The 18,722-nt window shown below is 47.3% G+C and overlaps 2 protein-coding genes across 2 annotated transcripts in view; one reads left to right on the forward strand and one right to left on the reverse strand.

Moving 5' to 3' along the window:
* Ptpmt1 (protein tyrosine phosphatase, mitochondrial 1) overlaps positions 1-2,030 on the reverse strand; it is an 8,880-nt gene extending 6,850 nt beyond the window's left edge. The window contains exons 1-2 of the mRNA XM_013030028.1: positions 1,690-2,030; positions 1,468-1,548 (exon numbers count right to left, since the gene is read on the reverse strand). Of these exons, the coding sequence (XP_012885482.1) occupies positions 1,468-1,548; positions 1,690-1,863 (255 nt within the window). The 5' untranslated portion in view covers positions 1,864-2,030. The remainder of the gene's footprint in view (positions 1-1,467; positions 1,549-1,689) is intronic.
* A 7,333-nt stretch (positions 2,031-9,363) lies between these two features.
* Celf1 (CUGBP, Elav-like family member 1) overlaps positions 9,364-18,722 on the forward strand; it is an 87,967-nt gene continuing 78,608 nt past the window's right edge. The window contains exon 1 of the mRNA XM_013029958.1: positions 9,364-9,417. The gene's annotated coding sequence lies outside the window, so the exon portion shown is untranslated. The remainder of the gene's footprint in view (positions 9,418-18,722) is intronic.

Raw genomic sequence — 18,722 nt, forward strand, 5'->3', positions numbered from 1 at the left:
TTTTTTTTTTTTTTGGTCAGTCACAGGGCTTGAACTCTGGGCCTGGGTGCTTGTCTCTGAGCTCTTTTGCTCAAGGCTAGCTCTCTCCCACTTTGAGCTACAGTGCCACTTTTGGTTAGTTCTGATGGTTAGTTGGAGATGAGTCTCACAGTTTCTCCTGCCTGGGCTGTCTTTGAACCATGATCCTCAGATCTCAGCCTCAGCTAGGATTGAGGTGTAAGCCATTAGCACTGGACTTGCTATTCTTTTTAATTGTGACTAGAGACTTTATGACTCTGAATGGTGTATTTAATCCCCATCATAAAATTAATAAACTGGAAGCAGAGCTTTGCAGCCTGCAGTTTACCAGAAACACCTGAAGAGTTGTTCAATTCTCAAATTCCTGAGCCCTGCCCTGAAGTTCCTGAGTCAGAATCTCTGGGGGCTGTGTGTAGGACTGTGCTATTTTAGCAAGGCTGACAGATGATTCTTAGCCATATTCAAATGTGTGAAGCAATTGCCTTGGAGATTTGATTTCTCTAGGCTAGCGGATGATGCTGCTCCATCTTACAAATGTCACTGCCTCCCATGCAGCCATTAAGCATTTGCTGCATATGCCCAGAATCTCTGGATCCCCACCTTGCTCACCACACTAGCATACATTTATCATTTTGACTACTGATCTTTGAGGTCTTATGACAAAATGTGTAGAAAAATCCAAGGAAATGTTAGCTACTCTCCTCCTCCCCCACCCCCACCACCACACACACCCCTACTATGGCTTGAACACAAGGCCTGGACACTGTTCTTGAGAGTTTTCTGCTCAAGGCTGGCACTCTAACATTTGAGCCACAATTCTACTTACAGCTTTTGGGTGGTTCAATAGCGTCTCACAGAGTTTGTTGCCTTGTCTGGCTTTTAACTGAGATCCTCAGATCTCAGCCTCCTGAGCAGCTATGATTACAGGAGAGAGCCACAGGTACCCAGTCTTTCAGTGAATAGATTAGTGATGTATTTACAGTGTGTTGTCTGTGGTGCTTTCCCACTTAGAATTGGCAGGGCTTTGCTCTTGAATGTCTAATACAGGGCCTGAACTAGTCTTGGTGTTCAATGTTGAATGAATGCAAGCAAAGCACACGGAAGTTGCCTTTCAATTTTAGTTCCTGATCTTTGCACAGAAAAGAGTAAACAAACTTTATCAACGACCCACCTCCCCCCAACCCTTTTCCCAGTCCCCCTGTGTTCCCTAGGCCCAACCTCAGCCTTAAAAATCGTTGGGACCTACAGACAGAGGCCAGGGCACCTGATCTGGCTTATGAAAATTTAAAAGGCCTTTCATTTCCATCTGCAGACATCTAAGCATTGACGACGAGACCCTAACACCAGAGAAGGCAAACAAGCCTGAGACACCGGTCCCTCTGCAGTTCTCCTAAACTTCTCCAGCTCCCCAAGACCAGGGGGAGCTCGATGGGCAGGTGGGGTGCTCACCTTGGAGGAGTTGCACAGGAACCTGGTCTCATACTTCTCGTTCATGGTGATCACCCCGCCCACGTTCTCGTCCTGTACCAGCTGCCCGGGCGAAGAGGAAGAGCTGAGCCGGGGCCCCCCCGCGGAGACCCCGGGGTGTCGGGGATCCCCTCCTCCTTCCCCTCCCCCCTACCTCCCCTACTCCTCGCCCCGCTTCCTGCGGGGCCGGGTCTCCGAGCTCACCCGGCGCGTCAGGCCCCGCAGCGGCAGCGCGCCCAGCAGCACGGTGGCATCGATGCGGTGGTACCACTCGCGGTGCGCCGGGCCCCGCACGTTCCCGCGGAACACCGTGTAGAGCAGCGTCGGGTAGAAGAGCACCCGGGCCAGACCGGCCTGGAGCCACGCGGTGGCCGCCATCCCGCCCGATCGAGCCGGGCGTGGCAGGGACGACCTGCGGGTCCCGGGCCTCGCGATTCTCGGCCGCGACCCCGACGACTCCGGCGATGGCGACGCGGTGGGCGCGGGTTTCGCCGGCGCCTGGTCTCCGGCGTCCCGGCCAGGCCCCGGGGCCCCCGGGGCGGACACCATGGCTCAGGAGGAGGGGCTTCGGGCCTCGGGGGCGGGACCTGGGACTCGGCCGGCGAGCCGAGGGCGTCCGGGGCCCAGGCCGGGGAGCCCGGGCTTGGGGCACCGAATCCTAGGCGGTGGCCGGTGACGCCCCTCGCCCCGCCCAGGGGCTGGGCCGTGACCCCTGGAGAGCCAGACACGCGGGAGCCCTGGCTACCGGGGGGGGGCAGCGCTACCTTCGACCCCGGGCCCAGAGGAGGGACCGGGGCGACTCCGGACGCCCCACCCAGGGGAGAGCGGTTAAACAGGGGGTTTAAACCCCCCGCACCCCCGCGGGGAGCCTGGGCCTTGTCCTGTCCCCACTACTGAGCCACCTTCCCAGCCCTTCTGGTGGCTTGTTGAAGACAAGAGTCTCACAAAAACTTTCTTGCCCAGGCTGGCTTTGAACCCTGGTTCTCAGATCTCAGCCTCCTGAGTAGCTAGGATTACAGGCGTGAGTCATCAACACCCGGCTCCCAATTATTTTTAATGTTACTAAGATTACAGGAGCTGGGTGCCTGAATAAGTGCAAAAAAAAATATTGGGCTGGGAATGTGGCTTAGTGGAGAGGGCTTGTATATCATGCACTGAGCCACAGCTCTGCGTCAGACTTTTTTTTTTTTTGCTAGTTAATTGGAGATAAAGAATCTCACAGATTTTCCTTCTTGGACTAGCTTTGAATCTTAATCTTTAGATCTGAGCCTCCTGAGTAGGTTGGATTACAGGTGTGAGCCATGAGTGCCCAGTTTACAGGCTTCTGCTAATCTTAATTCTCTATTCAACAGTCCAGTATTTTGTTTGTTCTACTGAAATCTCTTGAAGTTACTGACATTGCTCTTCATCATGTCCTTCTGTCCCCATCTTTGGCCTACTAGGCGGTGGCCTTTCTTGGTAACTAAATACAAGAGTTGATACTACACCCTGCAAGGACTTGCTCTCCTGCAAAGGCAAGCCCTCATTCAAGGAGCAGATAAAGCAGGAAAAGGATTCTGGTTGACCTTGAAGAAGTATGTGCAAGGCCACACAGAGAAAAGTACTGGAAAAATAAGAAAATAAGAAGGTTGGGGGGCTGGGAAGGTGGCTAAGTGGTAGAGTGCTTGCCTTGCATGCATGAGGCCCTGGGTTTAATTCCTCAGTACCACATAAGCAGAAAAAGCTGGAAGTGGTGCTGTGGCTCAAGTGCTGGCCTTGAGCTGAAGAGCTGAGGGACAGTGCCCTGGCCCAGAGTTCAGGCCCCACAACCAACAAAAATAAATAAAATAAAAATAAAGTAGGTTGGGTGTGCCAGGAACCAGCGGCTGCTGTTTGTCATCTTAGCTACTTGGGAGGCTGAATTCTGAAGATTTTAATTCAAAGCCAGACTGAGCAGACAAATCAGATAGGTTCTTATCTCCAATTAAACATCAAAACTCCAAAGTGGAGCTGAGGCCAAAGGAGTAGAATGTCAGCCTTGAGTGAAAAAGCCAAGTGAAAGCACAGGGCCCTGAATTCAAGCCCCAGTATGGGCATATACACAGAAAGCAAACCAATAAAAAAACAACAGTGATGTGGTCCTTGTTCTTATGTTTGAAGTCTTTCTAAATACTAGGTGATTCATATTTTTATATGTAACACACCTCTATGCTTACTATTCATTAATTCAATAATCTTTATTGAGCACCTACTTTGGATTAGGTATTATCTCAAGGCCCTGAGGATATAATAGTAAATAAAACTGCTGAAACCTCAGTCCTTATAGAATTTACCTTCTGGTGGGAGGAGACTACAAAAACATCAAGTAAAACCTGTAGGTAAAAAATGTTAGATGGTAGCTGGGCGTTGGGTGGCTTACGCCTATAATCCTAGTTACTCAGGAGGCTGAGACCTGAGGATCGCTGTTCAAAGCCAGTCCCGGCAGGAAGTTGGTGAAACTCTAATCTCTAATAAACCAGAAGTGGCACTGTAGCTCAAGTGGTAGAGCACCCACCTTAAACTGAAAAGATGAGGGACAGTGCTCAAGCCCAGAGTTCAAGCCCCATGACCGAGGAAAAAAAGAAAAAAAAAAAAAAATGTTAGATGGTGACTAGTGTTTTGAGAGAAAGGAACTGGGTGCCAGTGGCTCATGTTTGCAATCCTAGCTATTCAGGAGGCTGTGATCTGAGGATAGTGGTTGGAAGGCAGCCTTGGAAAGTCTATGAGACATGGTTATTTCCAGTTAACCTCTAAAAAGCTGGAATTGGAGCTGTGGCTCAAGTTGTAGAATGCTAGATTTGAGCACAAAAGCTCAGACACACAGACAAAGCACCCAAGCTGGCCCTGAGTTTAAGCCCCAGTACTGACACACACACACACACACACACACACACACCCCACACACACACACCAGCAAGAAAGGATATTTGAAATATGTGTGTATATATATATATATATATATATATATATATATATATAATTGTTGTTGTCATCATGGGACTTGAACTCAGCCTGAGCTCTATTCCTGGGCTCTTTTGCTTAAGGTAAGTACTCTACCACATTGAGCCAATTAACTGGTGGTTAATTGGAGATAAAAGTCTCATGGACTTTCTTGCCCGAGCTGCCTTAAAACCAGGATCCTCAAATCTCAGTCTCCTGAGTATCTAGGATTACAGGCATGAGCCACCATTTTCCAGCAAGTGTGTATATTTGTGTGTATGATTTTTTACTTTTAATTTTCTTGGTGGTACTGAGGTTCGGGCCTTGAGCTTACTAGTCAAGTCCATTAACATTGGAGCCACATTTCTAGCCCTTTTTGCTTGAGGTTATTTTCTAGATAGGGTTTTGCTTTTCTTTTTTTGCCTTTTTCCCCTAGAGCAAGCTTTGAGGATTTCCATCCTTCTTTCTTTGCTTCCTCAAATAGTTGGGATTACTGAAGCAAATCACCATTTCCATCTTATTTTGTTGAGGTGGGATTTTGATTAGTTTTTCTCAGGGCTGACCTTGAACATCCATCCTCCTAATCTCTGCCTCTTGAGTACCTGGGACTACAGGTGTGAGTTACTTTGCCAGGCATAAGTTTGATTTTATTTTATTTATTTTTTGCCAGTCTTGGGGGTTGAAATGAGGGCCTGAGCACTGTCCAAGAGCTTCTTTTGCTCAAGGCTAGCACTCTACCACTTGAGCTACAGTGCTACTTCTGGCCTTTTCTGTTTATGTGGTACTCAGGAATCAAAGCCAGGGCTTCGTGCTTGCTAGGCAAGCACTCTATCGCTCAACCACATTCCAAGCCCATAAATGTGATTTTTTTTTGCCAGTCACAGGGCCTGAACTCTGGGCCTGGGCGCTGTCCCTCAGCTCTTCAGCTCAAGGCTAGCACTCTACCACTGGAGCAACAGTGCCACTTCTGGCTTTTTCTGTTTATGTGGTGCTGAGGAATCGAAACCAGGGCCTCATGCTTGCAAGGCATGCACTCTACCGCTGAGCCACCTTCCCAGCTCCATAAATGTGATTTTAAATAGAGTGGTCTGAGAAGTCTTGACTAAGAAGGTGACATTTAAGCCAGGTGCTGGTGGCTCACTTCTGCAATCCTAGTTACTAAGAAGGCAGAGATTGGAGATGAACAAAAAAATCTGAGATAGTCAGGTGTCAGTGGCTCACGCCTATAATCCTAACTACTCAGGAGGCTGAGATCTGAGAATCGAGGTTCAAAGCCAGCCCGGGCAAGGAAAGTCTGTGAGACTCCTATCGCCAATAAACCACTAGAAAACCAGAAGTGGCGCTCTGGCTCAAGCGGTAGAGCGCTCGCCTTGAGCTGAAGAGCACAGGGATAGTGCCCAAGCCCAGAGTTCAAGCCCATGATCGACCAAAAGAAAAAATATCTTAGAGAGTACCCAGGTACTGAGTTCAAGCCCCAGGACCCCCAAACCCTCCCCCCCAACTCTTAAGAACTGAAAGAGGGCTGGGAATGTGGTTTAGTGGTAGAGTGCTTTCAGCAAAAATAGCTCGGGGACAGTGCCCAGGCCCCAAGTTCAAGTACCAAGATTGCCCCACCCCCTCAAAAAAAAAAAAACCTGAAGGTGGGGCTGGGAAGGTGGCTCAGTGGTAGAGTGCTTGCCTTGCATGCATGAGTCCCTGGGTTCTATTCCTCAGCATCACATAAGCAGAAAAAGCCAGAAGTGGTGCTGTGGCTCAAGTGGTAGAGTACTAGCCTTGAGCTTAAGAGCTGAGGGACAGCGCCCAGGCCCAGCGTTCAAGCCCCACAACCAGACCCCCCAAAAAAAATGTGAAGGAAGCGAGCCATCTGTATTTTTGTATTTTTGGATGATTTCATGGAACTTCAAGGTCCTTTACTTGGAATATTTCTATAGAAGGCAGCTAGAATATATATGCAAAATTAATTGTGGTAATGTTTGTGATGGCATTCTAGGAATTTATAAATATAGAATATTGTCAGTGATATATAAAATCACAGTTATATATATAAAATCACACAGTACAATTAGGAAATAGGACAAGGTACAATTTAGGCTTGGAATGTGGCTTAGTGGTAGAGTGCTTGCCTAGTATGCATGAAGCCCTGGGTTTGATTTCTCAGTACCACAGAAACACAAAAAGCTGGAAGTGGTGCTGTAGCGCAAGTGGCAGAGTGCTATAGGCTTGAGCAAAAGAAGCTCAGGGACAATGCCCTGGCCAAAAAAAAAAAAAAAAATACAAGGTACAATGTAAGGACTAATTGTTCTACATGGCATCAGAATATCTGTGGGTATCTTTTCATTTCTCCACAGAGGAAAGGAGATTCTTCCAGCATGTGTGAGAACCCTCCAGACGTGTGCTTGGTAGCCCACTTGGCCACTGTCTTTTGTTTTGTGGTCAGCTAGGGTATAATCAGTATTTGTAGTATCCAAATTATTTGCTCTGGGAAACCAAATGATGTTACAGAGAAATCACTTGCCAAACCATGAGTTATTTGTATGTTGATTTGGCCAAAAAGTCCCAAACTAATTTTTTTTTTGGTACTGTACTGGGGCTTGAATTCAGGGTCTGGGAGTTAGCCCATAGCTTCTCACTCAAGACTAGTGCTCTATGGGCTGGGAAGGTGGCTCAGTGGTAGAGTGCTTGCCTTGCATGTATGAGGCCCTGGTGTTCGATTCCTCAGCACCACATAAGCAGAAAAAAAAAGCTGGAAGTGGTGCTGTGGCTCAAGTGGTAGAGTGCTAGTCTTGAGCTGAAGGGCTGAGGGACAGCGCCCAGGCCCAGAGTTCAGGCCCCACGATCAGACCAAAAAAAAAAAAAAAAAAAAAAAAAGACTAGTGCTCTACTTAAGCCACAATGGCAGATAAAACTTTCCCACCTAAGCGGTCCTAGAACTGTGATTTTCAGATCTTAGCCTCCTGAGTAGCTAGGATTACAGGTGTGAGCTATGGTAGGATTACAGGTGTGAGCCATGGTACTTGTCTTAAGTTTTCTTTCTTACCCTCCATTTTATTGTTTCACAAGGTCTAGAACCTGGGAAATGAACAACAAACTGTACTGTGTATTCCATCTAGATTCAGGGATTCTTTTCTTTCTTTTCCTCCTCCTCTTCCTCCACCTCCTCCTCTTTGTCAGTCATGGGGCCTGAACTCTGGGCCTGGGTGCTGTCCCTCAGCTCTTTAGCTCAGGGCTAGTGCTCTACCACTTGAGCCACAGTTCCACTTTGGGCTCTTCCTGCTTATGTGGTGCTGAGGAATTGAACCCAGGGCCTCATGCATGCAAGGCAAGCACTCTACCACTGAGCCACCTTCCCAGCCCCGTGGGCCTGAATTGTGGGCCTGGGCGCTGTCCTAGCTCTTTGGCTCAAGGCTAGTGCTTTACCACTTGAGCCACAGCGCCACTTCTGGTTTTCTGTTGGTTTATTGGCGATAAGAGTTTCACGGACTTTCCTAGCCCGGGCTGGCTTTTTTTTTTGGGGGGGGGGTCCGGTCGTGGGCCTGAATTTTTTTTTTTTTTGGGTCCGATCATGGGGCCTGAACTCTGGGCCTGGGCGCTGTCCCTCAGCTCTTCAGCTCAAGGCTAGCGCTCTACCACTTGAGCCACAGTGCCACTTCCGGCTTTTTTCTTTTTTGCTTATGTGGTGCTGAGGAATCGAACCCAGGGCCTCATGCATGCAAGGCAAGTGCTTTACCACTGAGCCACCTTCCCAGCCCCGTGGGCCTGAATTGTGGGCCTGGGCGCTGTCCTAGCTCTTTGGCTCAAGGCTAGTGCTTTACCACTTGAGCCACAGCGCCACTTCCGGCTTTTTTCTTTTTGCTTATGTAGTGCTGAGGAATCAAACCCAGGGCCTCATGCATGCAAGGCAAGCACTCTACCACTGAGCCACCTTCCCAGCCCCCCGGGCTGGCTTTGAACCACGATCCTCAGGTCTCAACCTCCTGAGTAGCTAGGATTACAGGCGTGAGCCACTGCTACCCAGTGGTCCAGGAGTTTTCTAACCCCTAAGAGCATCTTTAACGACTTAACCTTTTTAAGCAAATCTTTTTTTCTAGGAAAAGTAGGTTCGACGAGTCTCTTAGAATCCTGAAAGACCTTCCTAGTGTGGCAGGTTGTGCGTGCAGCCAGAAGGCACTCCCCCAGTCCTGAGAGCTTGCAACAAGCGTCCACAACACGGCCAAGAGGGAAGGCAGCCTGGATGCTGATGCTGGTGCAATAAAGAGAGTGTGCAGTAGGCCCAAGGCTGGCCAACCACCATCCTCACTCATTCATCCCATGTTTTCTTTTAATCCGGTGCACCCTCAGTGCCCAGCAAGGGGTATTTGCCCACCAGGGTCATCCAGAACCCCATGTGAGTGCGATTCCCCCAAACCAAGAACTTCAAGATTCCCAGGTCAGGAAGAGCTCAGAGACAAAGAGCTGCGCCCCTGCGGCTCCCGGCGCTGAGGGCGCCGCCCGCGGTCCCCAGGGTTTTGGCGCGGCTGCAATTCCACTCCCTAAGTGCAGGGGGCGCTGCGACCCCGGCGCTCCTCCCCCGCCCCGCCCCCCGCCCCTCGCGCCGCGCTCGGCCCGGGCCTGGGCTCGGCTGGGTAAGAAGGGCGGCGCCGCGGTGGTACGTTCCTCGCGGCTGCTCTCCTCCTCCTGCCTCCTCCCTTCTCCTCCTCCTTCTCCCCCGCCCTCCCCGCCAGTGGTAGGTGCCGGAAGTGCCGCCATTTTGGAGTGTTCTGCTCTGGCGGCGGCGGCGGCGGCGGCGGCGGCGGCGGCGGGACGCGGAGGCTCCCTCGGGACTTCGCCTCAGCAGCGAGGCGGCGGCGGCGGCGGCGGCGGAAGCGGCGGCGGCGGCGGTAGCGGCGGCGGCAGCGGCGGCGGCAGCGGTAGCGGCGGCGGCTGCGGAAGCGCAGGCAGCAGCTGAGGCGGCGGCAGGCTCAGGTGCAGCCGCTGGTGAGTGCGGCGGCCGTGGGATAACGGGCCGCTCGGGGGGGGGGGACGGCCGGCCGGCCCGCTGGCCGGAGGGAGGGACGGACGGACGGACGGAAGGCAGGCAGGCAGGAAGGAGAAGAGGCTGGAGGGAGGCGCCGCGGGGCGGGTCCGCTTCGGCCGCCCGCGGGTCACCGGGCCCCCCTGGCGGGCGCGGTCGCTTCTGGGTTCCCGGGTTCCTGGAGGCAAGCCCCCCGCGTGTCGGGGCCCTTGGCACCCCGGGTGTCTTCGCGCTCGCGGGGCGCGTGCCCCCCTCACCCCGCCCGGCGCCCAGGGAGACCCGCCCTCCTCGTGGCCCGAGCCCGGGTCTCGGCGCCCTTGGCCTTCAGCCTCCGGGGAGCGGATTGCTGCGTGGCTCTGCCCCGGGGGGGTGGGGGGCAGCCCTGACCTCTTTCCGACCATCGTAGGGGACGCAGGCTGTCGGCTCACCCGACCTTTTCGTCCCACGTGTTTTGGGGGGGGGAGGGTGCCCCGGGATCCCTCGCCCCCGAGGTGTGTGGCGGGGTCACTGGGCTTCTTTGGAACCTGGAGAGCCGAACTCTCCCCCCCGCCCCCCGTTATTGCTCCAGATCCGCTAGCGCCTGGGCTCGCCCTGCCCTCTTTCTCCCCTCCCCCAATCAGGTGCTCACCTAGTCGCGGCCTGGTGTCTGGGCTGGGATCTCACACCCGGGAGCACGGAGAGCGCATTCAAGGGCCAAGGAGCTGGTTTATAAGATTTGAAGTCAGTTCGTGTTCTTGGGTCGTAGTCCTCCCGGGCAGCTGAATTGTTTTAATTTTCTAAGACCAATGCATGGCATACATGGCTCTTAGGAGTTTCTCATTGGTTTTGGCTCATTCCCATACATAGTTGAGGTGAGATTTACTTTATTTTTAAATTTTTTTGGTCACAGTCTGTTTTCGCCAAAAATGGAATCTCTGTCTTATCTGGTCCGCTTCGCTGTCGTATCTAGTCTGCTGAGAGTAAAGAGTGTTAATGTTTGTTACAAAGGTTGCTTTAACCGTTTTTTAAAGAGCGTGGGGCACTTTGTAATGTCTGCCGTGTTGGGATAGCAAACACCCAGTGAATCTTTTCACAGGAATTATACCTTTAAATGGTCTGTTCACTGTCTGAATCGGGAGGGGCTTTAATTGCATTCTTTCACCTTTGCCACAGGTGCAGCAAGCTTAAGTTTCCTCCATAAATCTTCAGTGAGAGTGAAGATGTCTTCCTGTGGAATCATTCAGGGCTCTCTTATGTTTTAGCATTAACGAGCCTCTAGCATGTTTGAATGACTGCTATAGTGGTTGTTCTCCCAAGGCTAGGTTTTATATCCTAGCTTTGCCTACCCAGTGTATGATTTCTGATGATGACTTAGCCAAGATTGAAGCCATATTGTTGGTAAAGCAAAGCTGGAGCTTTCAGCTGTTCCTTCCTCAGGACTGTCCACCACCTGTTTCCATTAGAATGGTCTTTGGCCTCAACTTCTCTAGTCACTCATGTTAAATCTGTTTTTCTTCTAAGGTAGTAGAGACTTAAAATCCATTAGCAATAGGGCTGTTGCTGATGGGCTGTCTTTTCTAATGTTTTCACTTTTCTGAAGGAATTGAGTCCCTCAAGAGGTAAAGTGAGGTCTATTTTATTTTATTTTTTGTCGTTCATGGGGCTTGAACTCTGGACAGCCTGGTGCTATCCCTGAGTTCTTTTGCTCAAGGCTATTACTCTACTACTTTGAGTCATAACACCACTTCTGGTTTTCTGGTGATTAATTGGAGATAAAAGTCTGGAGGGGCTAGCCAGCGCCTGTGCCTGTTATCCCAGCTACTCAGGAGGCTGAGATCTGAGGATCATGGTTCAAAGCCAGCCTGGGCAGGAAAAGCTGAGAAACTCTTATCGCTAATAAACCACCAGAAAACTGGAAGTGGTGCTGTGGCTCAAATGGTGGAGGGCTAGCCTTCAGCTGAAGAGCTCAGGGACTATGATAGCCCAGGCCTAGAGTTCAAGCCCTCCACTCCCCCACCAAAAAAAAAGTCTTAAGGACCTTCCCACCTGGACTGGCTTTGAAATTAGATCCTCATCTCAGCCTCATCAATATTTAGGATTATAAGCATGAGCCACAGAGCTGGGAATGAGGCTCAGTGGTAGAGTGCTTGCCTTGCATGCATGAGGCCCTGGGTTCGATTTCTCAGCGCCACATAAGCAGAAAAAGCTGGAAGTGGTACTGTGGCTCAAGTGGTGCTGTGGCTCAAGCTGAATAGCTGAGGGACAGAGCCCAGGCCCAGAGTTCAGGCCCCACGACCAAAAAAAAAAAAAAAAAAAGCATGAGCCACAAATGCCAGGCTCTGTTCTTCAGCTTTTTTGTGCTCAAGGTTAGCACTCTACCAGTTGAGCCACAGCTCCACTTCTGGCCTTTTTTGTGGTGATTAATTTGAGATAAGAGTCTCATGGACTTTTCTGCCAGGGCTCTATCTTCACATCTCAGCTTCTTGAGTAGCTAGTATTACAGGCCTGGGGCACCAGTGCTTGGCTTCTATTTTTCTTATTACAGAAGTTCTAAGTTCATTATAAAGAGAGATAAATCAGAAAGGAAGAAACTCAGCCCAGTCACAAAATTTAGTAATATTTGGTCTTTTTTATTGTATACTTCTTTTGTTTTGCTAGGATAGAATCCAGTGTGCTGGATGCTCTATCACTTAGATACAAATCCAGACCTCATTCTTTTTATATGCTGTGGAAGTGTTGTTTACTAATATAGGCTTATTCTAATGAGTTTTCCTTAGATCTTAGCCTCCTGAATAGCTAGGATTACAGGCATGAGCCACCTGCATCCAAGCTTGTATCATGTTTTTAAGATTAAATAATTGGTGGTAAGCTTGGCTTATTTTATGAACTATTTTAAATAGTGTTCTGTATTTAATGAAATTTCTGCATGTATGAAATAGGCCAGTGGACTATCAGGCATAGGAGCAGAGAAATCTTTTTTTTTTTTTTTTTTTGTCGGTCATGGGCTTTGAACTTGGCCTGGGTGCTGTCCCTTAGCTCTTCAGCTCAAGGTGAGCACTCTACCTCTTGAGTCACAGTACCACTTCCGGTTTCCTGGTGGTTAATTGGAGATGTGAGTCTCACAGACTTTCCTTGCCCAGGCTGGCTTTGAACCATGATCCTCGGATCTCAGCTTCCTGAGTAGCTAGGATTACAGGTGTGAGCCACTTGTGCCCAGCTCAAATTCTAGCTAGGCGGCTTGCCTCAAGATTGTAACATTAGCTACTTAGGAAGCAGATATCATGGAATGGTGTTCAAGACTAGCCCAAGCCAACAAAAAAAGTTTGTAAATGCACTTGGCCAGTCACCGGATGCAGTAGCACACAATTGTGTCATTCCAGCAGTTCTGGGAAACACAAATAGGATTGCAATTCAGGTCAGCCTGGCCATAAAATGAGACCTTATCTCAAAAAATAACACAAAGGGCTGGCAGAGTGGTTCAAATGGTAGAGCTCCTGCCTAGTAAGTGAGAAGCCTTGAGGCCAACCCCCAATATTGCCAAAAAAAGCTCCCTAAAACTTTTGAGTTTTTAAAATTACTTTTGCTAAGAATTGGAAATAGAATGTATCTTAGAAGTCCAAAGTTTTCAGAAATATAATTTGAATCAGAAATTAACTTTGTAGCTTTTCTAAGCTTAATTTCTGTCAGATCCCAAAGCTGATTACTAGCTATTTAGCTAATGCTAACTACTTTGTAGGTGTGCTATGGCTAACAGAGGTGGTTAAAAGGTAAGTAAAATATAAACAACTTTTTTTTTTTTTTTTGGGTCCGGTCGTGGGGCCTGAACTCTGGGCCTGGATGCTGTCCCTCAGCTCTTCAGCTCAAGGCTAGCACTCTACCACTTGAGCCACAGCACCACTTCTGACTTTTATGTGGTGCTGAGGAATCGAACTCAGGGCTTCGAGCATGCAAGGCAAGTGCTCTACCACTGAGCCACCTTCCCAGCCCCAAATATAAACAACTTTTGATAAAAATCTGAGGAATTAGACTTTTAAAATTGGAGGTCGGGGCTGGGAAGGTGGTTCAGTGGTAGAGTGCTTGCCTTGCATGCATGAGGCCCTGGGTTTGATTCCTCAGCACTACATAAGCAGAAAAAGCCAGAAGTGGTACTGTGGCTCAAGTGGTAGAGCGCTAGCCTTGAGCTGAAGAGCTGAGGAGGCCCAGAGTTCACAAAACAAGACATATATATTATATATATACATACACACGTGTGTGTGTGTGGGTGTGTGTATGTGTGTATGTATATGAAGAAGGTGGGATCTTTAAGGTGGAAACTTGCACTTGGATTTCATGGCTCACACCTTGTAATCCTAGCTACCAGGAGCAGGAGATCTGGAGGATCATAGCTAGAATCTAGCCTAGGCAAAAAAATAAAAAATAAAAAAAAATCACTAATTAACAGGTCTGGAGTTGTGACTTTACAGGTAGAGGCCCACCTAGCAGTGGGAGGGTCTGAATTCAAGCCCTAGTACCACAAAAAAGAAAAGAAATTTATGAAGTGAATAGTGATGTGACTTGAATGAATTTTACAAATAATAGCCCCGGAAAGAAAGCTGTGACAACTTAGCACATTGGATTTAGAAATTGGTACTGCTATTGTGACCATACATTTCTGGATTAGGAATGGTAATGTCAGAATTAAATGAGTTAACTCATTTTAGGCATTGAACAATGTCTTTTCCATCTTTTCAGTAAGCAAACTACCTGTCATGGGTCAATAATGTACTAATGGCAGTTCAGGTAAAATAAGTAACAAGTGAAATGGCAAGTAGTCCTGCACAGTTAGGAGCTTCTAATTAAGCGTTCCCTTCATTTCTACACTTCGGATGTGGGTTTTCTTTTGCTTTTTCTTGGGTTGTGACTTTTTTTTTGGTTGGTTGTGGGGCTGAACTCTGGGCCTGGGCACTGTTCCTCAGCTCCAAGGCTAGCACTCTACCACTTGAGCCCACAGTGCCATTTCAGGCTTTTTCTGCTTATATGGTGCTGAGGAATGAACCCAGGGCCTCATGCATGCAAGGCAAACACTCTGTCCTACCACTGAGCTACCTTCCCAGCCTCTTAAGATTGTTTTGAACAACCCAATTCATACGTCTGAGATGTTTTGGTTAACTAGGCCTTTTCCCCATAGAATCTTTTAAAGCTCATTGTTCCTTGTAGAATGCTTGGAATTACGTGTTTTCTAAATTTCATTTTCACTGTCTCTGTTTCATGTGAAAGTCTTGTTAATGTAAAATTTCTGTTCAGAGAAAATAGAAAAATAAAGACGAGTGTGTTGGATTTCTAATAGAGGCCATTTAGATCTCTTTCTAGTTTAATTAGGTGATGAGAGATTAGGAATCAAATATACTTGTATGTGTGTATCTACTGCTGGAGTTTCAACTCAGGGTCTCTTGTTCTCGGCTTCTTCCACTCAAGGCTAGGACCCTGCCATTTGAGCCAGCTTAGTTCTGGCATTTTGCTGTTTAATTGGAAATAAGAGTCTCATGGATTTTTTCTGTTCAATTTAACTATTTCATTTGTAAACTATATTGTATCAAGAATCTTTATCTGTTTTTTTTTTTTTTTTTGTCGTCAGTCATGTGGCTTGAACTTAGGGCTTGGCCAGGCGCTGTCCCTCAGCTCTTCAGCTCAAGGCTAGCGCTCTACCACTTGGGCCATAGCGCCACTTCCGGCTTTTTTCTTTTTGCTTATGTGGTGCTGAGGAATCAAACCCAGGGCCTCATGCATGCAAGGCAGGCGCTCTACCACTGAGCCACCTTCCCAGACCCGGGCCTGGCCATTTTTGCACTTGAGCTTTTTCGTTCAAGGCTAGTGCTCTACCACTTGGAGCCACAGCTCAGGTTTTCTGGTAGTTTATTGGGGGTAAGAGTTTCTGGACTTTCCTGGCCAGGCTGGCTTTGAAACGTGATCCTCATGAGAGGCTTGACACTGGCACCTGGCTCTTTTGTAATTTGCTAAAGTCAGTTTTTTCTTTTCCTTTCTTTTTTTTTTTTTTTCTTAAAGACAGGCTTTTGCTCGATAGCCCCATCCTGGCCTCATTCTCCCTAATACTGGGATTACAGTTATGGCTTTGTTGTTATTGTTTTTAACAGAAGACATGAATCTCATAAATGGAAAAAAGTACACTAAAACCAGACTAGCTAAAGGAGACTGAGTTTATTTCAGTATTCTAAATTTAGTATTTTAGCAGTTAGAATTTTGTGAAGTTCTGTTGATACTAAAATCAGTTCACCTTGTCACCTACTTACAAGACATGGGCTCACTTTCAGAAGATATTTTGGATTATAACATGTTTTTTTCTTTCCCTTCACTTAGAATATAAGACAACATGTGTGAAGAGGAATGGTGAATTCTAGATTAGTGGTTACAGTGAGATTGAAGAGATCTGACCTCAATTGATTTGAATGTGTCACTTTGGGGATGTTGTCATAAGTGTAGAGTATGTATTCAGCTTTAACAAATGGAATTGAATAATTTCATTTTTCTTCTCAAGCTGTCTATTGAAACCTTATTTTTGAGGGGGAATGTCTTGTTTGTTATACAAAATGAAGTTTTTGTTTCTGGAATGTTTAATGTTATACTTTTTAAAGTATTACATAACATTGTAGTGTGTGTGTGTGTGTGTGTGTGTCTGTCTGTCTGTCTGTCTCTGTCTGTGTGTCTCTGTGTGTCTGTGTCTCGGTTGTGGGCCTGGGCACTTCAGCTCAAGGCTAGTGCCCTACCACTTGAGCCACAGCATCACTTTTTCTGCTTATGTGGTGCTGAGGAATCAAACTCAGGACCTCATGCATGCAAGGCAAGCGCTCTACCATTTGAGCCATCTTCCCAGCCCAACATTGTAACTTTTTAGCTAAAAGACTTTCTAAATTTTAGAGACTGTCACTATTTTTTCCTTGTTTTTTTTACCCTTTTGTTTCCTGCAAGTGAAGCAGGCTCTTGCAAAGATTGTGGAAATGTGTGATATTTGGTGATAATGTGGGGTAACTGATAGTATATGGAGTAGACTTTTTTTTTGACCCAATATTATTTGGACATCTGTTAAGGTTTTGCTAGTTTTTGTTTTGTACAGATAATTCATTGTAGGCTTCTCCCAGTTTCTTTGTGTTTACAGGCTTTTGTATGTGGGAAACTTTCTTTTCTGTGCCCAAGTTCTTCCCCCATACTATAGCCACAGTAGCATAGTGTTTCTTTGGGGTCAGTTTTGTCTAGATGATGTTGCTGCTAGTTTAACATTAGATTGTGTGGGATTATGCCAGTAAGAGGCACCTGTGCTTATTTATTGGCCTCTTTCTTGCTGCTTTATCAACTGTTTTGGGAGGGGAATAGGGAATAAAGAAAGTCAGGGTGGTGGTAACAACCTGAATGAAATGTTTACCTATTTGACATTTTTCAGTTAGTTTATGATTACAGCATGATGAAGCAGTTTGGCTCTGTTGTGAAATAGTCATTTTAAGTCTTACAGGCAGGCTTTCCCAAGGATATTTCACTGGAAGCTATTGATATGGTAAAAGACTCCTTAGGTCTGTATTTCTTAGATGGCAAATACAAAAGCAAGTGCTTCATTTTTTGTTCATATATGTTCTTTTAACCCTCCCTTCTCATGATTCAATTCCTATTTGTTACCACTAACCTTTTTTTTTTTTTTGGCTAGTCCTGGGGTTTGAACCCAGAGTTTGTGCACTGTCCCTGAGCTTTTGCTCAAGACTAGCACTCTACCACTTGGAACTACAGTGCCACTTCTGGTGTTTTCTGTTTATGTGGTCCTGAGGAATCAAACCCAGGGCTTCATGCATGCTGGGCAAGCACTCTACCACTGAGCCACACATTCCCAGCTTTTTTTGTTAGTTTGTTTTAATGAAGCTTTTCCTGATCCTTTCAGTAACGATATTTATAGAATAAGATTTACTCTTTTATTGATAAACAGGGAGGTTTTAGGGTTTTTGAGGATTAGAAACTGTCTTATGCTTAGTATATTATATATTATATACCCTTTTTGCTAGGGGTATTTAGGCACACATTCCTATTCTAGTTATATTTTTTTTTTTGGGTCGGTTGTGGAGCTTGAACTCTGGGCCTGGGCGCTGTCCCTGCACTCTTCAGCTCAAGGCAAACCTTCTACTGCTTGAGCCACAGCACCACTTCCGGTTTTCTGTTGGTTAGAGATAAAGAGTCTCATGGACTTTCCTGCCTGGGTTGGCTTTGAACCGCAATCCTCAGATCTCAGCCTCCTGAGTAGCTAGGATTATAGGCGTGAGCCACCAGCGCCTGGTTTAGTTACACTTTTTAAAAAAAAATTAATTTAATTTAATTTTTGTCGGTTGTGGTGCCTGAACTCTGGGCCTGGGTGCTGTCCCTGAGCTCTTCAAGTCAAGGCTAGTACCCTACCACTTGAGCCACAGAGCCACTTCCGCTTTTTCTTATGTGGTGCCGAATAATCAAACCCAGGGCCTCATGCATGCAAGGCAAGCGCTCTACCACTGAGCCACCTTCCCAGCCCTTAGTTACACTTTTTAAATTTTATTTTATTTTGTTGGTTGTAGGCCTGAACTCTGGGCCTGGGCGCTGTCCCTCAGCTCAAGGCTAGCACTCTACCACTTGAGCCACAGTGCCACTTCTGGCTTTTTCTGTTTATGTGGTGCTGAGGAATCAAACTCAGGCCTCAAGTGTACAAGGCAAGCACTCTACCACTGAGCCACCTTCCCAGCCCTCTAGTTACACTTTCCATCAGCATATTGGACTAGGTGGGGCACCTTGGCACAATTTGGGAAATCAGATTCTTCTAGGAATTAAGAGGTTGCAGCTGAGATAACAAGTCTTTTAGGAACAGACAGGTCACCTGAATTCAAAGATCTTAGGACACACAATCAGATGAGATACTCTAGAATTTCAATTTAAATTCAAGGCTCTACACACTTTCTACACAAACCTATTGCTAAGCTTTATCTCTAGCCCTTTTTGCACTGGTATTTTGAGATAGGGTCTCTTCTTATCTCTGCACTTGCCAATTTTAGGTTTCCTATGGTAAATAAGACAGGCTTACCACCTTGCCTAACTATATGGGATAAAAAGTACTTTAAAACTTTTCTGCCTCCCAAGTAGCTAGTTTATAGATGTGTGACACCAGCACCTGGCTTGTAACTAGCTTTTTTTTTTTTTGGGTCCGGTTGTGGGGCCTGAACTCTGGGCCTGGGCGCTGTCCCTCAGCTCTTCAGCTCAAGGCTAGTGCTCTACCACTTGAGCCACAGCGCCA

The sequence above is a fragment of the Dipodomys ordii genome, unplaced genomic scaffold (genome assembly GCF_000151885.1).
Source record: "Dipodomys ordii isolate 6190 unplaced genomic scaffold, Dord_2.0 Scaffold125, whole genome shotgun sequence".
Taxonomy (NCBI): Eukaryota; Metazoa; Chordata; class Mammalia; order Rodentia; family Heteromyidae; genus Dipodomys; species Dipodomys ordii.